Source organism: Cricetulus griseus (assembly GCF_003668045.3).
Source record: "Cricetulus griseus strain 17A/GY chromosome 1 unlocalized genomic scaffold, alternate assembly CriGri-PICRH-1.0 chr1_0, whole genome shotgun sequence".
In the NCBI taxonomy this organism is placed as follows: domain Eukaryota; kingdom Metazoa; phylum Chordata; class Mammalia; order Rodentia; family Cricetidae; genus Cricetulus; species Cricetulus griseus.
Window position 1 is genome coordinate 113,826,481 of NW_023276806.1, and position 23,708 is coordinate 113,850,188.

Sequence of the window (23,708 nt, forward strand, 5' to 3'; positions counted from 1 at the left end):
ATCCTCCTGTCTCTGTCTCCCACAGTACTGGTGTTACAGCACAAGAAGCTACACCAGGCTTGTTGCTTGTTCTAGGACACAAATTGCAGTCCTCATCATTTCACTACAAGCACCAGCCCCTAATCAAACTTTTATGGAAATTCTGTTGTTGTTATTTTTGTGTTGAGGACAAAAGCTAGGTCTTACAGATGCTAGGAAAGCACATCTTTTATATATACAAATCATCCAGTATTAGTGCTACAAAGTATTTAAGTTAGATTGTAAACTTTAAAAACTGATTTTTGTTGTCATCTCTATTCTAGCTATGAAGTAACTTTTCTAATTGCCCATGTAAAAGTCACATGACAGTATTATTAATCTACTTATTATCACAACTTATAAAATACTACATAAAAATGCATACATGACTTAGACAACAATGAATGTTTATATATTTCTCTACAGTATATTAAATAAAGTTCCCTGTGATCTACAGATCCCTGGAACCAGATGAAATATTTATTTCACCCATTAAATATTCAATGAGCAATTACTATGTATTAGATAAGTAGTAGAGGTAAAGTAGCAAATTCAAGCCTGTAGTAAAATCCTGAGCTGCTTTAGTTTTATGTTTTGTGGTTAAAAGCTAGGATGAATGACCTATTCCCATAATGCACTTCCATAGTCTAGATTTTCAGTTCCAATTTCCACAACTGAAAATATCACAAAGTATACAGTTGATTCAAGAGGACAACTACTTTACAGTCAAAAGCAAATTCTTGACAAAGCTTCAAGTTAATCTTTAAGTAAAGAGATTCCCCAAAATTTTTTAATTTATTATTTTTTGTGTTATGTACATGGGTGTTTTGCCTGTACATATGTCTACATACCACATGCATGCATGCCTGATGGCCAAGGAGTGGATGAATTTTAGCATTCTCTTTCAAATGTTACGTACTGCCCTGCCCATTCCAGGCTCAAATCTTTTATCTGCTGAAGAATTTGACTTCATATTTCATTCTGATTTCTCATTTTTACTTTCATGAGGGAGAGTTGTTTTTATTCTCCTTGTTCCAGAGAAGTTTATGTAGCCTGACTCCAGCCTAGACTTTATATTTAGATCCAATTCAGCTGGTGTTTCCTTGAACACCTTTAAGAAATGATATCCGATCCAGTTTTTTTGTTTTTATTACCAAGCTAAATGCAGAAAGGACTTTGCTTTCTTTTCCATACGCTTCATCCGGGCATTCTAGTATGTGTTCAGGCTAGTTCTATGTTGCACCGCCCTTCTTATGGTCCCTCATCCTTTTCTTCAAATTTGTTTTTTCCATAGTACAAACAACTGTGTCATTCTTATTTTCTGATCAGAAATATGAGCTATACACTGGTACACATACATATTTTACAAACTGATTCAGATAAAATACAATGGCAAAAAGGAAATAACAGCTTTGCTGGTTATGTTTTTATAATATGGACACAAGCTAGAGTCATCTGGGAGGGAAGAGAAGCTCAACTGAAGAAACACCTTCATCTGACTTTCCTAAGGCAAATCTGTGGGGCATTTTCTAGATTGCAGACTGATATGGGAGGACCCAGCAGACTGTGGACAGGTGGTACTTAGCTGTATAAAAAAAGCAAACCGGGAAAGTCATGTGGAGCAAGCCAGTAAACACTGTTCCACCATGGCCACTGCTCCAATTCCTGCCGCCAGGTTCCTGCTCTGACTATCCTTCAAGATGGACTGTAAACTGTAAGATGAAATAAACCCTTTCTTCTCCAAGTTGCTTTTGGTCATGGTGTTTATCAGAGAAACAGAGAAGCAAACTAAGGAAACAACCATTAGGAAGCTCACTATTTAACACTGTTAATGCTTGGGAGTCTATATGCACGCTAGGCTTCATATACATACATTTGAGCTGTTAAACCCAAAACAGGGTCATAACTTAAGTGTTGCTGGTAACATTTTCCTCTCAACTTAGTATATCCTATCAAAAGTTATTTACTGGGCTTAAGAGATGGCTTAGTAGAGTTTGCTATCAAGCATGAGAATCAGACTCCATACTTAGTACCTAATAAAAGCTAGGTGCAGCAGTGCACACGTGTAAGCCCAATGCTGAAGAGACAGGATAGGCAGAAGCCTGGAGCTCATTGGCAAGCCAGTCTTGTCCAACCTATGATCTCCAGTTTCAGTAACAGATTCTGTCTCAAGAACTAAGGTGGAAAATGACTGAGGAAGACATTGCACACTGACCTTTGGTCTCTATAGGCATGCATACAGGTACACACACCAACATGAACACATATATACAGAAGTGCTTGCTCTCTCTTGCACACACACACATGCATACACAATTTAACACAACATTTTTAATTGGTACCTTTTGCTTAGAATGCCATCAAATTTTGTCTACTGTTTCTCACATTAACAAAAGGCCTCATGAATATTACTACCAAATCAGATAAGAGTTTCATATTAAGGGCCAATAAAATGTCTTATGAGAAAAGGCACTTGCTGCCAAGTTTGATAACTCTGAGTTTCTTAACACTCACATGTTAGAGTGAGAGAGAGAAAAGACTCCTGAAAGTAGTCCTCTTAACTTCATACACACACAGTGGCATGCATGTGCCCAAACACTCACATGCACACAAAATATATAAAATGCAATAAAATTTTTAAAGAATTATTTTAATGTTTATTGGTTACAAAAACAAGGTCTTGCTAATAGAGGCTTTGCTTCTATTAGGGTTTTTATATAAAAATGAATAAATTTTATAAAAATAAATTTTATTATTAAAAATTTAATAAGACTCTATTAGAATTTTACTTCTAATAGAAGCTGTTAAGTGAAGATGAATTCACCAAATAACACTCCATACCTGTATAAGTCGGCTTCTGGCTGCTGGCATTCTATCACAGCTATGAGACTATCCAAGTTGGCAACTGTTTGTAATACTGATGTTTCTGGAACTGACATATGTGTCTGAAAAAAAATTGAAAAGGGATGAACATGTACCTAGATGTGACCTCAACTATCTTCTAGATGAAAACTATATTGGAGAAACAATTAGAAATAAGCAGGGACAAATGTATTGCTGCATTTACCTGGATATGGAATCCATTATCAGTCATAATTATCTAAAGATTCAATATATGCTATTTAGTAAGAGAAATGTGCATTTTTCACCCCTCCTTATTATACCCTTAAAACTGGGCAAACATATATTTGTTTCTTGACTAAAACTACATCAACTGGGTATGGTGGTTTATATTTATAATTATAGTATTTGGGATTTTGTATATTGCCAGAGTTTGGGGCCAGCCTGGGTTGAAAAGGGGGGGGGGGGTGAGGGTGGTATCGGGACTGGAGAGATGGCTCAGAGGTTAAGAGCACTGTCTGCTCTTCCAGAGGTCCTGAGTTCAATTCCCAGGAACCACATGGTGGCTCACAACCATCTTGTTAAGAGATCTTGTGCCCTCTTCTGGTATGCAGATATACATGGAAGCAGAATGTTTTATACATAATAAATAAATAAAATCTTTAAAAAAAATAACAAAAACCAAAAGAGGTTCCTTGTCACTGTTCAGAGTCATCTGACACCAGCCATCTGCACGCCAGACCAAATTCGGTGGTGGGATCCTACACACTTAGGACAGATATCAGAGTATTGGATCTGTTTGAATCTACCAGAAGAGAACCTTGGTCCCATACCCACCAGGAGAGCAAGAAACTCCTGTTACACCCACAAGAAGAAACGATGAGAAGAGGACAAGGTAAAAGCACATTCAACAACAGAAAACTCAATATGACACCACTAGAGACTAGGATCCATACACCAGAAAGACCTGAACATCACAATGAAGATGAACCAGAAGAAAATGACTTTAACAACATCTTCAGAAAAATAATAGAGCACCTCAAAGAGGACATGAGAAAATCCCTTAAAGAAATGGAAGAAAAAACAAACCAAAAAATACAAGACATCAACAAATCTCTCAAGGAAACAGTTCAAGACGTAAAAACTGAAATAGAGACAATAAAGAAAGCACAATCTGAGGGAATGCTGAAAATAGAAAAGCTGGGTAATCGATCAGGAACTACAGATGTAAGCATAACCAACAGAATAAAAGAGATGGAAGAGAGAATCTCAGGAGTTGAGGACACACTAGCGGAAATAGATTCATCAACCAAAGAAAATCTTAGGTCCAAAAAATCCCTAACACAAAATATCCAGGAAATATGGGATACCATGAAAAGACCAAACCTAAGAATAATAGGTATAGAAGAAGGTGAAGAAATCCAACTCAAAGCCACAGAAAATATATTCAACAAAATCATAGAAGAAAACTTTCCCAACCTAAAGACATGCCAATGAAAATACAAGAAGCCTACAGAACACAAAATAAACTAAACAAAAAAAGGTCTCCTCGACCCCGTCAAGGGTCCTACCCTCCTTGGGGAACAGAGGGGGGATGTTGTGTGAGGCAGGTGGGGAGTTGGGGGGGAGGTTGGGGGAGGGGAGGGAGAAGGATTAGGGATTGACATGTGAAGCAAACTTGTTTCTAATTTGAACTAATAAAAAAATTAGCACAAAAAAAGGTCTCCTCGCCACATAATAATCAAAACACCAAACATACAGAACAAAGAGAAAATATTAAGAGCAGCAAAGGAAAAAGGTCAAGTAACCTATAAAGGCGAACCTATCAGAATCACACCTGACTTTTCCATGGAAACTCTGAAAGCCAGAAGGTCATGGATAGATATTCTACCTACACTAAGAGACCATGGATGCCAGCCCAGACTACTATACTCAGTAAAGCTTTCAATTAGAGATGGAGAAAACAAGATATTCCATGACAAAACCAGATTCAAACAATACATATCCACCAATACAGCCCTACAGAAAGTGCTGGAAGGAAAACTGCAACCCTAGGAAGTTAACTACAACCAGAATAATATAAAAAATAGACAACCTCACTTTATCCACAGCCAAAAGGAAAAAGGGATAGAATCCCACATATAATCTCACCACCATCACCAAATCAAAAACAAATAAGAATGAACAATAATCAGTGGTCATTAATATCCATCAACATTAATGGTCTTAACTCCCCTATAAAAAGACACAGATTAGCAGAATGGATAAGAAGACAGAATCCTTCCTTCTGCTGCATACAGGAAACACACCTCAACTTCAAAGACAGACAGTACCTAAGAATTAAAGGTTGGGGAAAGATTTTCCAATCAAATGGACCCAAGAAACAAGCGGGGGTAGCAATCCTAATATTCAAAAAATTGGACTTTAAACTAAAATCAATCAAAAGAGATGTAGAAGGTCACTTCCTACTCATCACAGGAGAAATCCATCAGGATGAAGTCTCAATTCTGAACATTTATGCCTCAAATACAAAGACATCCACGTTTGTAAAAGAAACATTACTAAAACTCAAATCACACATAAAACCACACACACTTATAGTGGGAGACTTCAACACCCCACTCTCACCACTAGACAGGAACACCAGACAGAAACTTAACAAAGAAACAAAAGAACTAATAGAAGTTATGGCACAATTGGACTTAACAGATATCTATAGAACATTCCACCCAAATACAAAACAATTTACCTTCTTCTCAGTGCCACATGGAACCTTCTCTAAAATCAACCACATACTTGGCAACATAGCAAATCTCAACAGGTACAAAAAAATTGAAATAACCCCTGTGTCTTATCAGACTACCACACTTTAAAATTAGAATTCAACAACAACATGAACTACAGAAAACTTACAAACTCATGGAAATTAGGTAACACCCAATTGCACAATTCATGGGTCCAGGAAGAAATAAAAAAAGGAAATTAAAGATTTCCTAGAATTCATTGAGAATGAGGACACAACATATCCAAACCTATGGGATACTTTGAAAGCAGTGCTAAGAGGAAAGTTGATAGTGCTAAATGCCCACATGAAGAAACAGGAGAATAATCACACTAGAGAATTAACAGCACAACTGAAAGATTTAGAAAACAAAGAAGCCAATTCACCCCGGAGGAGCAGACACCAAGAAATAATCAAATTGAGGGCTGAAATCAATAAAACGGAAACTAGGAGGACAATACAAAGAATCAATATAACAAAGAGTTGGTTCTTCAAGAAAATCAACAAGATAGACAAACCTTTATCCAAACATACCAAACAACACAGAGTGAGCATGCAAATTAATAAAATCAGGAATGAAAAGGGGGACATAACAACAGACACAAACAAAATTCAGAGAATCATCAGGTCATACTTTGAAAATCTATATTCCTCAAAATTCGAAAATCTAAAGGAAATGGACAATTTTCAATATACAGCAAGCCGACAGCCAGCCAATATCAAATTAAATGGAGAGAAACTCAATGCAATTCCTCTAAAATCAGGAACAAGACAAGGCTGTCCACTCTCTCCATACCTCTTCAATATCATCCTTGAAGTTCTAGCTAGAGCAATAAGACAACAAAAAGAGATCAAGGGAATAGAAATCAGAAAGGAAGAAGTCAAACTCACTATTTGCAGATGATATGATAGTCTACGTAAGTGACCCGAAAAACTCTACCAGGGAACTCCTGCAGCTGATAAACACCTTCAGCAAAGTGGCAGGATACAAGATTAACTCAAAAAAATCTGTAGCCCTACTATATACCGATGACACAGTGGTGGAGAAAGAAATCAGAGAAACATCACCCTCTAAAATTGCCACAAACAACATAAAATACTTTGGGGTAACGCTAACCAAAAAAGTGAAAGACCTGTACCGTAAGAATGTTGAGTCTCTAAAGAAAGAAATGAAAGAAGATACCTGAAAATGGAAAGATCTCCCATGCTCTTGGATAGGCAGGATCAACATAGTAAAAATGGCAATCTTGCAAAAAGCAATCTACAGATTCAATGCAATTCCCATCAAAATCCCAGCACAATTTTTCACAGACCTTGATAGAACAATTCTCAACTTTATATGGAAAAACAAAAGACCCAGGATAGCCAAAACAATCCTGTACAATAAAGGAACTTCTGGAGGCATCACCATCCCTGACTTCAAGCTCTATTACAGAGCTATAGTCCTGAAAACAGCTTGGTATTGGCACAAAAATAGACAGGTAGACCAATGTAGTAGAGTTGAAGACCCTGATACTAACCCACACACCTATGAACACCTGATCTTTGACAAACAATCCAAATATATACGCTGGAACAAAGAGAACATCTTCAACAAATGGTACTGGCATAACTGGATGCAAACATGTAGAAGACTACAGATAGATCCTAGCCTTTCACCCTGCACAAAACTTAAGTCAAAATGGATAAAAGACCACAACATAAACCCAATCACACTGAACCTATTAGAAGATAAAGTGGGAAATACTCTTGAATTAATTGGTGCAGGAGACCGCTTCCTGAACATAACACCAGTAGCACAGACACTGAGATCAACAATTAATAAATGGGACCTCCTGAGACTGAGAAGCTTCTGTAAGGCAAAGGACACAGTCAGCAAGACAAAACGGCAGCCCACAGACTGGGAAAAGATATTCACCAACCCCACATCTGACAGAGAGCTGATCTCCAAAATATACAAAGAACTCAAGAAGCTAGTCTCCAAAACACCAAACAATCCAATTAAAAAGTGGGGTACAGAACTAAATAGACAATTCTCAATAGAGGAATCTAAAATGGCTGAAAGACACATAAGAAAGTGTTCAACATCCTTAGCCATCAGGGAAATGCAAATCAAACAACTCTGAGATACCATCTTACTCCTGTCAAAATGGCTAAATTCAAAAACACCAGAGACAGCTTATGCTGGAGAGGATGTGGAGAAAGGGGAACACTTCTCCACTATTGGTGGGAGTGCCAACTTGTACAGCCACCTTGGAAATCAGTATGGTGACTCCTCAAGAAAATGGGAATCAGTCTACCACAAGATCCAGCAATTCCACTCCTAGGCATATACCCAAACAAAGCATATTCATACAGCAAAGACATCTGTTCAATGATGTTCATAGCAGCACTATTTGTAATAGCCAGAAACTGAAGCAGCCTAGATGCCCCTCAACCCTTAGGGATAGAGAAATTGTGGTACATTTACACAATGGAGTACTACTCAGCAGAAAAAAACAATGGAATCTTGAAATTTGCAGGAAAATGGATGGATGTAGAAGAAACCATTCTGAGTGAGGTAACCCAATCACAAAAAGACAAACATGATATGTACTCACTCATATGTGGATTTTAGACATAGAGTAAGGGATTACCAGCCTACAATCCACACTGCCAGAGAAACTAGTAAACAAGGAGGACCCTAAAAGAGACAAACTTTGTCCCCTGGAGAAGGGGAAAGGGTCACCATCCCCTGAGCAAATTGAGAACATGGGAAGAGGCGGGAGGGAGCTAGGAGAATGAGAAGGGAAGAAGAGGAAGGATGCAGAGGTCATGAGGGAGCAGAAAGTTTGAGTCAGGTGTAGATTAAAAGAAAGGATATGTGATAGGTAGCGTTTTAGTTGGGGGGGTGGTAGGGGAGGAAGGGAGGGAGAAGGGAACTGGGATTGCCATGTAATTCAATCTTGTCTGTAATTCAAAAAAAAAAAAAACCCAAAGAAAAATATGGGGGCATCAAAAGTATTAAAAGATTTTATTTTTCTTAAAACTTTTTCCATGTCCACTTTCAACATGAACAAAGCCAGGGTTAGATTGCCCTTAAACAAAATAACATTTTCTCTTTACTTTATAACTTTTAAAATTTTATAGCTTACTTGCATACATGTGTATGCATGTCAGTGTATTCATCTGTGGAGATGAGGACGAAGATGTCAGATAAGTATGTGTGTATGGAGCCCTGAGTTGACTTAGGAGTCATCTTCAATCTCTCTACCTTTTTTACTGAGATAGGGTCTGTTGCTGAACATAAAGCTTCCCATTTTGGTCAGACTGACTGGCCATCAAGCTCCCCAAAGCTAGATTACAAGCATGTGCTGTTGTGTCTTGCTTTTTATTGAGTAGATGCTAGAATCCAAACTCAGATGCTCGTATTATGTAAAAGTATTCTAGCAACATAGCCATTGTCTCAATCCAACAACTTTTGTAATTTTCAAAGTTTCAGTAACTTAGAAAAACAGCCAAAACCTAGAAACAACCTAGATGCCCCTCAACAGAAGAATGAATAAAGAAAATGCAGTACATTTACACAATGGAGTACTACTCAGCTGTAAAAAATAATGACACCATGCAATTTCCAAGCAAATGGATGGAACCATCCTGAGTGAGGTAATCCAGACTCAGAAAGGCAAACATGGTATGTACTCACTCATAAGCAGATATTAGATGTAAAGCAAAAGATAACTAGACTAGAATCCACAGTTCCAGAGAAGATAGGTAAGAAGGAGGGCCCTAAGAGGGGCACATAGATTGCCTTGGAAGGGGAATTAGATGAGATCTCCTGGGTAAAGTTAGGGTGAAAGGGGGTGGTAAAGGGGAGAGGATGGGTGGTGAGAACATGAGGGAAAGGCATGGTCAAGGAGAAAAGGGGCAGAGTGGGAGAGCAATAAAAGAGGTATCTTGGTAGAGAGAGCCACAATGGGGTTAGGGGGAAACCTGGTGCTAGGGAAATTCCCAAGAATCCACAAGGAAGACCCCAGCTAAGACTCCTAGCAATAGTGGAAAGGGTACCCGAACTGGTCTTTCCTATAATCAGATATGTAAATATCCAACTATCATCATAGAGTCTTCTCTAGTAATTAATGGAACCAGATGCAGAGATCCACAACCAAGTACCAGGCCAACCTCCAGGAATCCAGTTAGAGAAGGAAGGGGGAATATATGAGCAAGGGAGGTCAAGATCATGATGGAGAAATCTATAGAGACAACTGAACCAAGCTCATGAACTCTAGACTGACAGCTGTGGAGCCTTCATGGGACTGAACTAGGCCTAGGCCCTCCTATGTGAAGCTTGGGCTATCTGAGGGGACCCTGGCAATAGGATCAGGATCGATTCCTGGTACATGAACTGGCTTGTTGGGGCCCATTCCCTATGGTGGGATGCCATGCTCAGCCTTAATGCAGGGGGAGGGGCTTGGTCCTGCCCTAACTTAATATGGCAGACTTTGTTGACTCTCATGGGACCCCTTACCCATGAGGAGTGGATGGGGGTGAGCAGGGAGGGAGGCAAGGTGGGGCAGGAGGAGGGATGCAAAGGGTAACTGTGGTTGGACTGTAAAATGAAATTAAAATTAAAGAAAAATAATACAACCAATAAAAACAAAAACAAAACCACTTTATCACAACAAACTTTATAACATCACCAACAGGAAAATAATATAAACATGAAGCCTTATAAGCATCAAGAACATACACATGAACAAACCTTCAGGTTCGTCTCTCCATCCAAACTAGCAGTTGTAACATGACATGAACCATCAAGTCGATCTGAGGACAGAAGCACCAAATCTGCAGGAAAAATTTCATCTTTGGCTATACGAACAATATCACCCACCTACAAGAAAATAGGAGAAAAGTGATTATATACACTTTAAAAGGCAAGAATTTGTTTTCATCCTGTTCTAGACAGGTAGCTTATCACAATATATTTTACTTTGTATGTATTTTTTTGCAATGTATATAAACTCAGGGGCTCAAGCATGTGAAGCACACACATGGTCAAGAACACACAATACACACAAGGGATTTTATAATATATATAAAATACATATAGAAAATCAAGACTAAAACTATGAATCCAAAATACAATTTTATATGATTTTCTATATACATACACGAATGTTTTTTGATCTAGTCTTTACAAGTCCACCACTTCTAACAACATAAACAGGAGCTCCATTTACTTCATTATCTGAGTTATGGCGCAACCAGTCTTCATAGCCCTATAAATAAAGAAGAAAAATTACCATATCAGAATATTTTTAAAGATACTTTATTAAATAAGAACACACACACACTTTCCCTGGAACATTCACCAGAATTCTATTAGGCTTCTTAGAGGCCTACAAAAAAATGACATTTCTGACATTCATTCTTACCAGAAACATTATCTCTCTGTTTCCATTACATACATGTTCCTGGTGTTCTGAGAGCCTGACCTTCCTTGTTTTCATGTGAAGGTTTCTTCTGTCACCTTTTGAGTCCTTCAACTTTTTGAGTTACTTCACTCATAGTAGTAAAATTATTCTATTCATTCCTATGTTTCAAATAATATAAAATAAGCTGGTAATTCTAAAATACCTTTTTTCCAACTCATATCTTTTCTGGATTCCAAAAGGGAATATTTAACTGCACGTTAATATCTCCACATGAAGTCTCATAAATACCTTTTTTGATATTCTGATATACATACATACATATATTACAGTTTCCTAGTCACTTTCACCCTAACCTCCAGAAACCTTCCTCTCAACAAGACCACTTCTCCTGTGATGTCTTTCTCTGTGTGTGACCCACTCAGTTTAATTCTGGTTGCATGAGTGTGTCTTTGTGTGTGTGTGTGTGTGTGTGTGTGTGTGTGTGTGTGTGTGTGTGTATAAACATCTGTCCTTATATCCACGGATGTCACCTCACCCCTCATCAAGGGAACCTTTCTTTACAACAGAGACCACTACAGAAAATCAAAACCAATCAAAATGCACAGTTGTGGAGCCCAGCCCCAAAGGAGCTACAGAACACCCACCTACCTAACACTTAGGGAATATTGCAGAAGAGGAGGCAGAGAGAGAGTGGGTAAGAGCCAGAGCTTCAGGAAATTTGCTTGACATTGTATCTGCTAAGCAACATCAGAAGCTACACCCATGAAGTCTCACCAACATAACTGCCCAAACATGAGCTAAACAAGGAAACTGCACGGGGAAAAGCCTATGAGGTCTCAACCCTACACAAAGAACTTAAAGCTTGGGTCAGGAGAGGCAGCCCTCCCTAGGGAAGAACACACCAAGTAAGAGCTGATTGTTCAGTGCCAAAAAGTCAGCTCTGAAAACATACAAATAAGTAACATTACATGGATTCAAACAGGTTATATTTAGAAACATATATGTATATATAAATACAGATATGCATGCAATAACAATTGATGAAAAAGTGGTCTGATTTTGAAGGAGAGTGGGGAGGCATATATGTGGGGTTTGGAGGGAAGAAAGGGAAGGATGAAATGTTGTAATTAAAATACACTTTTACACAATGGATTACTACTCAGCAGAAAAAAACAATGGAATCTTGAAATTTGCAGGAAAATGGATGGAACTCGAAGAAACCATTCTGAGAGAGGTAACCCAATCACAAAAAGACAAACATGATATGTACTCACTCATATGTGGACCTGCTTTATGATACATAGTAGTGACCTGCTTTATCAGTGCTGTTTTAATGATGTTGCTCAGAATGGTTTCCTTCCAGATGATGCTTGAGAAGCTAATTAAAAAAAAAAAAATGGCGCCAGGTACTACAAGGGTAACAGAACTGTGCTGTTTTCTGGGATTTTGTTTTTTACTTTTTTTTTTAATGGAGAGTGCTGGATGTCTCCACAATTTTGTTCAAATGACTGCAGAACCTGGAAAAGCTGTTGCTGCTATTGATGCATAACATACTCCCATTATTAGTCTTTTTATATAAATATAAATATATATAATATATATAATATATATATATATATATAATATATATATATATATATATAATTTGAATTTTTGGAAACTTTAGCTGTGCTGTCAACTTTGGAAAAAAGTATCCCAGTTTACCGTGTTCAGTTGGCATTGTACAAAAATTAACACCCATATTGTTCTAGAAATGTTGAACTTAATTTTTTTCCATTTGTACAGGGGTAAAGCACTGTATTAAATATGTAAGGTCTTAAAAGAAAAAAAAAAAGGGATTTTGAGAGCCTATCCCATATGAAGGGATCCTCTCTTGACCTGGACACATGAGGAAGGGCCTAGGCCTGGCCCAGGATGATGTAGTAGACTTTGGGGAGCCCCTTTTGAGGGCCTTACCCTGCCTGGGGAGTGAAGGGGGGATGGCTAGGGGCAGGTGGGATGCTGGGGGGAGGGGAGGGAGAGAGAGAAGGGATTGACATTTGAAGCAAGCTTGTTCCTAATTTGAACTAATAAAATAAAATAAAAATTAAAAAAAAAACAGAAGGAGAGGACACAGACATAACAGAGGACATGTGGAAGCAGAGGCAAAGATTGTGTTTGTCTATTACAAGATTGTGATTGATAGTAAGATTATTATATGCTATGTTGACCTTCCTCTCCCTAGTCTCCAGCAGTGGGCTTCTAAAGTCCTTGTCCATTCCTGAGCAATAAGGACTGGAGGAGAGTATTTTTCTAATATTTGGTCTTTGACCCTGGCTCCAGAAACAGAGTTCCCAATCTTGGGGAATTTTCTACATCACAAAAGTATCTTTTGTCGTAGTGAAATATTCGTGGTAGATCCTTGGATAGCAGCTCTACATCATAAAAGTATCTTTTGTCATAGTGAAATATTCGTGGTGAATCCTTGGATAGCAGCTGTGGACTTCTACAGCCTCATATGCTGAGGAGCTGCCACACCCCAGCTCCACAGGGGCAGAAACCCTGCCATCACACCCTCAAGACCACATTCTGTGTAATCTTTTCATCTGGCTGTTAGTCTAGGTTCTATATCATATTCCTATTGAGATAATAAACTAAGAAATATAAAAATGTAAAGAAAATGGAGGAAAAGAAAGAAAAAAGAAAGAGGTAGAAAGAAAAGAAGGAAGAAAGAAAGAAAGAAGAAAAAGGAGACACTTTTCCTCCTGGTACTTACTAACTCATAGTTCCTTAGTGAGAGGTGGGGCTCATATATATCTTAAGCATATTCAGAGCTTATTTTAGAATGCTTTGCATCCTAACCCCATACTGACAAATGCCATTGCCAACCATGCCAAAAGTCAGGATGACATTCATGACTTCTACATTTTCCTAAAACTATTTAATCATTAAATGGCTTTAATGTACAAATGATGTTTTAATCATATAGCATAGATTAACTCAGTACTGTTGCAGGCAACAAACAGAAACAAAACAAAAACTAACCAAACTAAGGTTGATTTCTTTTCCTTTCTTAAAATATAGACCACAGAATTAATTATAATTTAAAATAAAAGCTTTTTAAGTCCTGGAGTGATATGACAAGCAGAAAATTCCACATCTGACTTCACATGTAAAACATTTTTATATATAAAATATTTAATTTTTTGCATAAATTTATCTTCAGTGTGAGTACCTAAAGTATAATAGGGGAACACCCCCCCCAAAAAAAATCACACCTATTGCTAAGGTTGTTGGTTGCTCTCCACAAACTGATGATAAGGCCCTATTGCTAAAGACAAAATTTATGACAGTGAACACAAAGAAGCAGAGTTGGTTTCTAACTAGAAATCTCACTCCTACTCACTGACTAGAGTTTATGGTACATGAAAATACTTTGCACTTTGTAATCATCAATATTGCCCAGTTACAAACCATAAGACACACAACAGAGACCTATAGTAGGAAATTTCCAATACCGAGTCAGGTAGAAATATAAGGGTATTTAATAGGAAAAAGCCTTACTTACAGAGCGAACCAGTCAGCCGGTGGTAGTCTGTACAGCAAGAAGCAAAGAGAAACCAAAACCAAAAACGCAGACCCCCTACTCACTCTGACCACGCCCTCACAAGCCTGCCCAGGTACTCCTGTAGCCAGCCCCTAAGAAGGCGTGGCTACAGCTTCCCCTACAGAGACCTGCCTACAAGACATACTGGTACAACAATGACATAAATGTTATAGGAATAACCAACAACTTTCTGATTGGATTTAAGGTACACTCAATGAAGTGGAACTTATACCCTACACTGCAAAAGTAGACAAGAACCTGAGACTAGATAGGTCATGAGCCCAGGGAAAAACCCAATACCATTATTCTGGTAAGTAAACATAGCAATAAAATGATTCCTAATGACATACTAACTATACCCATAGATTACTGACTTGCTCAGCCCTCATCAGAGAAGTTTCTGCTTGCAGTAAATGTGAACTAACAGACACTGGACAATGTGCAAAGCATGAAAGACTGGGGAGCACTAAATCCTAAATGGGATGTCTTCATCAAAGCCCTCCTGTCAAGCCTCAGGAGTTATACAGAAGAGCAGGCAGAAAGATAGTAAGAGCTGGAGGTGATAAATTGAAACACTGATAGTTGTTTTTGAAGCTCTACTTCTTTGGAGAAAACATTTTGAGAAAGCACCCTAAGACAGATAAATTATATTGGTCTAATTTAAGCTGTAGTATGTCAATTTTAGAAAAAGCTGAGAGTTATCATTTCTGAAGCTATGAAAAAAGTTTACTTCCTTTTATAATTCAGATAACTAATAGTAAATCAGTAACAATAAATGTATTATCCTTTTAATGTAAGTTCATAAATTCCAATTCATTTTGCATTTCATTGCTAGATTCATTCAATTCATTGTTTTCCTTGAGTAGCCTGCTTAAAACCATTTCATTGAGTCTCAATGCTTACAGCAAAGAATCTTTCAGTTACCTCAATTAGTATCACCATTTGAAAAAACATCTAAGCACTTTTCTAAGCAGGCTCAGATGATCCTCCTTGATCATCTCTCAGATTTACCAGAACAACGTATCTCACAATACATGATTAGAGAAGACACGATATACAATACAGCTAGAAAAAGATGAAATTCAACAAGTGAAAATAGAGCATTTACCTACTGTACTGCAAAAGCAAAGGACAAACCAGATAAAGAGAAGAGAACAAAGGAACATTTACTTGGATAATTTCTCCAAATTTTGTCCTATTGATTCATAGTGATGGACACATAAACATGAACAATTTATGAAAGCACTTGTGTATTATTAAATGAGTAAAACTCAGAGACTCTTATCATAAGAGTAAACTTGGGGTCCTGAAATCTAGACAGATCAACAGGGAGAAAGAGAGTGAATGAATTGCATCAGAACAAATACTCTCTTTGAATATTTGCATTTTACTCCCCTTGTCTTTACTATCTGGCTTTTATTTAAATTTAGTGCTCATCTGCAGCAACACTACTAACAGAAGTGTGAGGTACTCAAGCCCTCCATTTAGATTATATATATTTTTAACCAATTTCGGAAGGTGAAATGTGGTCAGTTATTATTATTAAACTTATTTTGCAAATATCCATCCATAAGTTTTTCAATTCAGTTAATGGTATCATTTTCTAGTTAAATGCAGTTTATAGTTGGCCAAATATTTATTGGGAGTTAAGGACAAAAATTAGTATATTTTACTTTGCTTTAATAAATATTCAATGGGCTCACTCATTTGTTTTCTCAGCAAATGTTTATCAAAGCCCTCACACATGAATGGCTTTGGTCTATCACTCACTGAAAACACACATCAGTCTCTGCCCTGGTTGTGCTAAACATCTGAATAAAAAATGATATGAACAAAGCATATTTAAGAAGGAAATGGAAGATGGTAAACAGCCAGGAAAAGCCAAGGCTTAAGTATTTGAAAAAAAATCAGAGGCTGAGTTATGAAATTATCTGGAAGAACCTTTCAAGAAAAGGAGACAGCAAGTCATAAGGCTTTTGTGATAGAAGCATGCTTACTGAGTTTGATGATGAAGTGAGGTAATGAGTGTGGTCAGAAGACACTGACTACAAGTAAAAATTGTAGATAGTTAGGAAGCAGGGCTACATTGGGCATGTCTCCATAGACAACTAAAGACACTGACATTTGATAAGAATTCCCTGAACAGCTTAAAAAGAAGGGTAGCATGAGCCAATGTTAGGAGATCAATTCAGCTACTGTATAAAAACAGGGAGGCTAAGAATAGAAGTAAAGGACTATCAAGAGAATAAATGACACAATGGTCTAAGCAAGGGATACTAGTTACTTAAACTAATTAGGTACATCTTAAAGGCAGAGAAAGAAGCAGTCAAAGAACTATAGTGCCATTAATAAGCTAGAGAAGAGCAGGAACAGCATGACTTCACAGGGAAAACACTATGAGTTTTATGTAAGATTTTTGTGAGGTGTTTAAAATGGAAATGTACAAATGAGTGTGTGCATGTGTTTATATGGAATTTTAGAATGTAAACATGAGAACATCAACATAGACTGACCAGGAATCACCTAGTGAAAATATAGAAGACAGGCCTAAAGGACAAGTATATGTTACTCTGATGACATAAATGACACTTGTAAAACTAAGAAAATATGTAACTGTATGGAGTGATTCAGATGCTTACTGAATTGCACAAACAGATCCTAGTCTCCAACAGAAGAGACAAGAAAGAGGAATCAAATTTGGTGAGCGCTAAGGCTCACAGTTATTTAACATTAATGTATAGTCTATAGAGCCTTCTTATCCTTTATTTTTCAACCAAAATAAAGTGGGGTTGGTGGAATGCCTCAACAGGTAAAGGCACCTGCTACTAAGCCTGATGACTAAAGTTCAATACCTGGGATCTACATGGAAGAAGGAAGAATGGATTCCTGTGAGTTGTCCTGATTTTTACCAACAAATAAAGGTGTGCACATGCACGGATGCATGCATGCACACACACTCATATACACGCCGCAACTAATTGTACATAAACAATAGGGAAAAGTAAAAGTAATTAATATATTTCATCACAGAACTGCAAATTATTAATTTCATTTCTCTATCAATCAACATGTCATCCTTAAATATTATAAAGCAGAGAGTTTTAATATTGTTTAGGTAAGACAATGCAATGACCTCTGTGTGTAGTGGAAAGAATCATGTCTCTATCACCGAGACGCTGACTAGAAGTGGTAACAATATCAATTTGACATTTTAAGGAATTTATTTCTTAATTAGCATACTGGTCCGATATTCTATTTCTCTTATCCTAAATTTTCATGTTAATTTATAATCTGGGTGAAATTATTTCCATTAGGGTAGTAGCACACACACACACAAAAAAAAAAATCAAGAAAAACTGTAAAATTTAGGGAAGTTCATGTCAAAAGCAAATGCTCTACTATATAAACTTACTTCCTTTGAACTATATTTCTTTTTAAACATCATTAAAATTACAAAAAAATGATTATACAAACATACTTCATAAATTAGCCTGTACATATATTTGTTTTTAGGTTGATTCCCATTCAAGTCAATAATATATTTTAACCTCTGAGCCATTTCTCCAGCCCCAGCAGTAATATATTTTAAATACTGCACTTACTCATGAGTCACAAGGTACCTGAAATATAACTTGTTGGGTACCAAATAAATCTGACACTTTCTTATGTAAACTGTTTCATAATAATTTTAATTTGGAGTGTAAATGTTTAAGATTTCTGACTGAATTTTGGAAGAACTAAGGCAGGAAGTATTAACGTACCTGTTTTATGGCAGTTACTGTTATCACAAAGAATAATGGAAGTCCACTGGTAATTGGACTGGTTGGTGTATCAATCATAAGCTAGATTTAAAGAAAGAATGAAGAATATTTCATATTTATATTACATGTGTTACATTAATACCTACATATCATACTATTGTACAGTGTATACAGTTTAGTTTACAACTTTGCTTTCTTGACTACTTCAAAGGCTGCTAAGAGTCTTTCAATTGCATACTCTCATATACTGCTACACTAACTCAGCTACTCTGCTTTATTGTTGTTTTGTTTTCTGAGACAGGATTTTGCTACATACACCCCTGCAAAACTGAACTCCTCTTGATCCCTTGTCTTTGCAGCTCAAGTGCTGGGATTATAAGCATGTACCACCATGCCTATGAATAGAGCCACAATGGATCTTACCTCATTTCACATTCTTTGCACATCCTACTATATGCTGAAAAGTCTGCCTGCAATTTTAACCCAGGATTTAGGATAAACTGAACCCCAGAGAAAGAGAACTAGGAATGGAACATGGAAAATGATTTTTCTTACAAGTGATTGTGTTATACCCAAAAGAATCAGAGGAAGAGAGCTAGGAAAACGGTGCTGCAATTATGTTATAAGTCATAATGAAGTTTAAGTTTCTACAAGTTGCTGAAGAAGTACTTGCAGTAATTACATAGGTTATTTAGAACACAAATCTTATGGTTTATTAATTTCCCTTGACTCTGGATGGGCCAATTAAATTTGCTCTATTCTATATACACGTTGATTCTAGCAATTTGACAATCTGCATACATGGCATGTGAATATAGTTAGCATAGTTTTATTTTCCAAGAAAACCACTAGATGCTCTAGTGATACAAAATTAGAAGTTCCTTCTCCATTCATTATGAAAAGCACTTCAAACTAAATGTTTCCTAAAGCTTTAAAATGATTACTTGAGTAATTTTAACTTTTCTTTTGAAATCCTAGGTTCTAACAAATTTTTAATACTAAAGAAAATTCTAAGTTTTTATCAGAAAATAGTAACTGTAAGGAAATGATAATCACTATATTTACAAATTGACTTACACTTGAGCTTCAATTTACATTTTGATATACATATATATACATATATATAACATATATATAAATATAGCAAAAACATTTAGATTAAGAAGCTACAGAACAGTTTATGATAAACTTGCAATTAAACCCAGAAAAGTACTCTTGTGAATACTTAAAAAAATAAGAATTGTTCAAATATGGTAGTAAACATCTATCATTGCAGAAGGGTTGACACAGATAGTGAGTTCATAGTCAGTCTAGGCTACATAGTAAGACTCTAAAGGTACATAGTAAGCATTACAGCTGGGATAGAATCTGGGCACTTGGGAGCTAAGGAATACCACAAAGTCATACTGCCTAACATACCTTACACAAGAGATTTACTGGAAGGGAAAAAATAGAAGGGTAGATGCCTATGTTTGGGTGAGAAACAGTGGAGTACTGAAGAAAATACAGGGTTTATATACAGTTTCTTGGAGAGTGGCATTTCATGTCCAGAGATTGGGCTTTTATTTTTTTTTTTTTTTTTAACACTGTAGAATGGGGGCAGGGTCCAGCAGTTAAGGGCAGTTAAGAATGAATGTCACCTGGCCTGGCCACCAGTATGGCTTGTAGCCCTTTCATTCCCTTCAGAGCTGTAGCTATTGCTTGGCGTCAACTGCCAAGGATACCTTTCTATCAGAGCTGTAATACTTACACACACACACACACACACACACACACACACACACACACACACACACACACACACACGTGTATGATGATGATTCCATGGGCAGACACATGCCAATGATGCATGGTATATCAATAGCCAAAACATTTATAGTGAGGCAGGAATCTGAAAATTACAATAATATTCCTGTCTTAGATTACAGTTATCAGTACTATGGCACACTAGTAAAGAAACAAAATGAAACTGATCTTAAAATTTATAGTCTATTCTTTAGAAATCTAGATTTGATTTAGATAATTTATTAACGAATACAACGGGGAAACTGCATAGTCAAACAACTAAGAATACATTGTAGCTTTTCCCTATTTTAAAATATATGCTTAGACAGCAAGTTTAAAATAATCCACTGAGTGATAAAACTTACCTGAACCAAAAATATAATAAGAAAATAAAAGTTTGCCACTCTTCTGAATTGTTCAAATAAATTTTTTGGGACAAAATTCCACACAGTATACTAGGGAAAAAAGAAAAGAGAAATCAATAAAAGAATATTTTAAAACAATATATACTACATAGATCCAAATATAAGAAAAGTAAAGTGGATTTACTAATCTCTTAGTCAAATTAATATAACTTGATGCTATAGAAACTCTCTCGTTTCCAGAATTTAAGACTTTTATGCTACTTTCTTTTCCCTCCTTTATTTATTGGTGACTTTATTATACTTTTTAAAATGAGTTATAGAAACCATTAATTTTGCAATCTAGTTGTTGATATGTTTTAGAAGCTAGTGAAAACGTCTAAACACTTAAACAGTGTATTTTCGATTTGTAACATAAAACTAAACAAAGACAAGAAAGCATTGATAGAAATGCTAACAAGATAAAAAACATTTTATTTTACTTAACTCAGTGTCAGAGCCAAATGAAATGACCTAGTCAATTATTCTCTTTTTTACAAGAAATATAGAAAAAATGGCCTAGAATGTTAAAGAAATAATTAGATAAGCAATCATTGGGGCAAACACCAAAACAATTTATGGAGGATGCAAAATTGCTACAGTGTCCTAAAGGCAAGATAGCTGAGTATAATGATAAAAAGCATAGGTGGATGGGAGCTAAAATTCTGTGGCTCAAAGTTGTAACATTCATTGAATAACCTTAGATTTAATCTCTGTTCTACAGATCCTCCTGTGTCTGCCTCCCCAGCATTGGAAATACAGGTACAACTGAGCTCTATTTTTGTGTGAGTGCTACAGATCCAAACTCAGGGTCGTCATGCTTTTGACAAGTCCTTTATTGACTGAGCCACATTCCCAGCCTCTTCTGGTTGATCCTAACTTGAATAAAAGGCAACTGTTCTACAAGGGGCAGAATGTCTCCATAGGAATTTTTTGGTCCCTTATTAAATGTACAAACCTTTCTGAGAATTAAGTAGGCAATGCCCTCCCTATGCTTATAAACGTCTATGCAGATTATGATACCGACAATATTTTTCCGTTTATAATTTTAAACCAAACAATTATATATTTGGCAGTAAGGTAAATGGTTTCAAGAATGCTTTAAAGGAAATGAAAAAATGTTTCCATAGTTAATAGTGTGTATATTGCTTTTACAGAGGACTTAATTCTCAGAACCTAAGTCAGGTGGTTCACAACTGCCTTAGGTGAGCCAGCTCTAAGAAGATCTTAAGCCTCTTGCCTCTACAGGAATCTTCGCTCAAAAAAACAAACAAACAAACAAAAAAAACAAAAAACAAACAAACAAAAAAACCAAGCATACAAAAAAGAGATTTATCATTACACATTTCCAAAATGTCAGATACATTAGGATATTTAAAAGTAAAGCAAAGAGATTAAGAGCTAAGTATCAACAGTTGTAGTCAAAGATGAAATACATAAATGAATACATAAAACAAAAAGAAAAAGCAGCAAAGGTCCTTGTGGTTTTTTTGGAAATGTCTCAGAGAATAATACAGGCCTCAAAAAGAGAATAACATCATGCCAGCCTCACTGAAACTGGAGAGAATAGTGTCAGCAAATGTCTATACTCTTAACTGACATGAAGTCAACATCTTTAAAAGAGCAAATCTAAATCCTCCGCCGACTTTTATATGCTAAAAGTCAGGAGGGAAACAAGCAATCCAGCCAAGGTTCCATGGGAAAAGAGTTCATTGTGAGCTAGAAGACAGCCAGTAATACAGTGATGAAGTTCCGGAAACAACAGACACACACAATCTTAGGAAAGCAATATAAGGAAACTCACTTATGCTAAAAGGTTTTAAAGAAAGTACTTGTATAAACCCCTACACTTCTGAAACTCTGGTCAAAAACATTAAACCTAAACTGCTATATAAGAAAACAGCCATATAGACAGAAACTTAACAAAGAAAAAAAGGAACTAATAGAAGTTATGGCCCAATTGGGATTAACAGACATCTATAGAACATTCCACCCAAACACAAAAGAATATATCTTCTTCTCAGCGCCACATGGAACCTTCTCTAAAATCGACCACATACTTGGCAATATAGAAAACCTCAACAGGTACAAAAAAAATGAAAATAATCCCCTGTATCTTATCAGACCACGATGCTTTAAAGTTAAATTCAACCACAATACAAATTGCAGAAAACCTACAAACTCATGGAAATTAAGTAACACCCAATTGCACAATTCCTGGGTGGAGAAAGAAATTAAAGATTTCCTAGAATTCAATGAGAATGCAGACACAACATACCCAAACTTATGGGACACTTTGAAAGCAGTGTTAAGAGGAAAGGTCATAGTACTAAGTGCCCAGATGACGAAACAGGAGAATAAACAGGAGAACTAGAGAATTAACAGCACAACTGAAAGCTCTAGAATACAAGAGGCCAGATAAGCAAACCCCGGAGGAATAGATGCCAGGAAATAATCAAATTGAGGGCTGAAATCAATAAAGTGGAAACTAGGAGAACAATACAAATAATCAATGAAACAAAGAGCTGGTTCTTTGAGAAGATAAACAAGATAGACAAACCTTTATCCAAACTTACCAAATGGCAGAGAATGAACATGCAAATTAACAAAATCAGAAATGAAAAGGGGGACATAACAACAGACACAGATGAAATCCAGAGAATCATAAGGTCATACTTCGAAAACATGTATTCCTCAAAGTTCGAAAATCTAAAGGAAATGGAGAATTTTCTGGACAGATTTCACTTACCAAAATTAAATCAAGAACAGATAAGCAACTTAAATCGACCTATAACCCCTAATGAAATAGAAGCAGTCATCAGAAGTCTCCCAACCAAAAAAAGCCCAGGACCACATGGCTTCAGTGCAGAATTCTACCAGAAATTCGAGGAACAGCTAATACCAATTCTCCTCAAAGTATTCCACAATAGAAGCAGAAGGGTCATTGCCAAACTCTTTTTATGAGGCTTCAATAACACTGATACCCAAGCCATACAAAGACACAACTAAGAAAAAGAACTACAGACCAATATCCTTCATGAACACTGATGCAAAAATAATAAAATACTGGCAAATCAAATCCAAGAACATATCAAAGAAATCATCCATCATGATCAAGTA

General features: G+C 36.5%; 1 protein-coding gene across 1 annotated transcript in view; it reads right to left on the reverse strand.

Moving 5' to 3' along the window:
* The window catches only part of Atp11b (ATPase phospholipid transporting 11B (putative)), a 104,899-nt gene that overhangs the window by 65,213 nt on the left and 15,978 nt on the right, over positions 1 to 23,708 (reverse strand). Inside the window, exons 3-7 of the mRNA XM_027391992.2 lie at positions 20,553 to 20,642; positions 18,403 to 18,483; positions 10,792 to 10,899; positions 10,383 to 10,511; positions 2,860 to 2,963 (exon numbers count right to left, since the gene is read on the reverse strand). Coding sequence (XP_027247793.1) covers positions 2,860 to 2,963; positions 10,383 to 10,511; positions 10,792 to 10,899; positions 18,403 to 18,483; positions 20,553 to 20,642 — 512 coding nt within the window. The remainder of the gene's footprint in view (positions 1 to 2,859; positions 2,964 to 10,382; positions 10,512 to 10,791; positions 10,900 to 18,402; positions 18,484 to 20,552; positions 20,643 to 23,708) is intronic.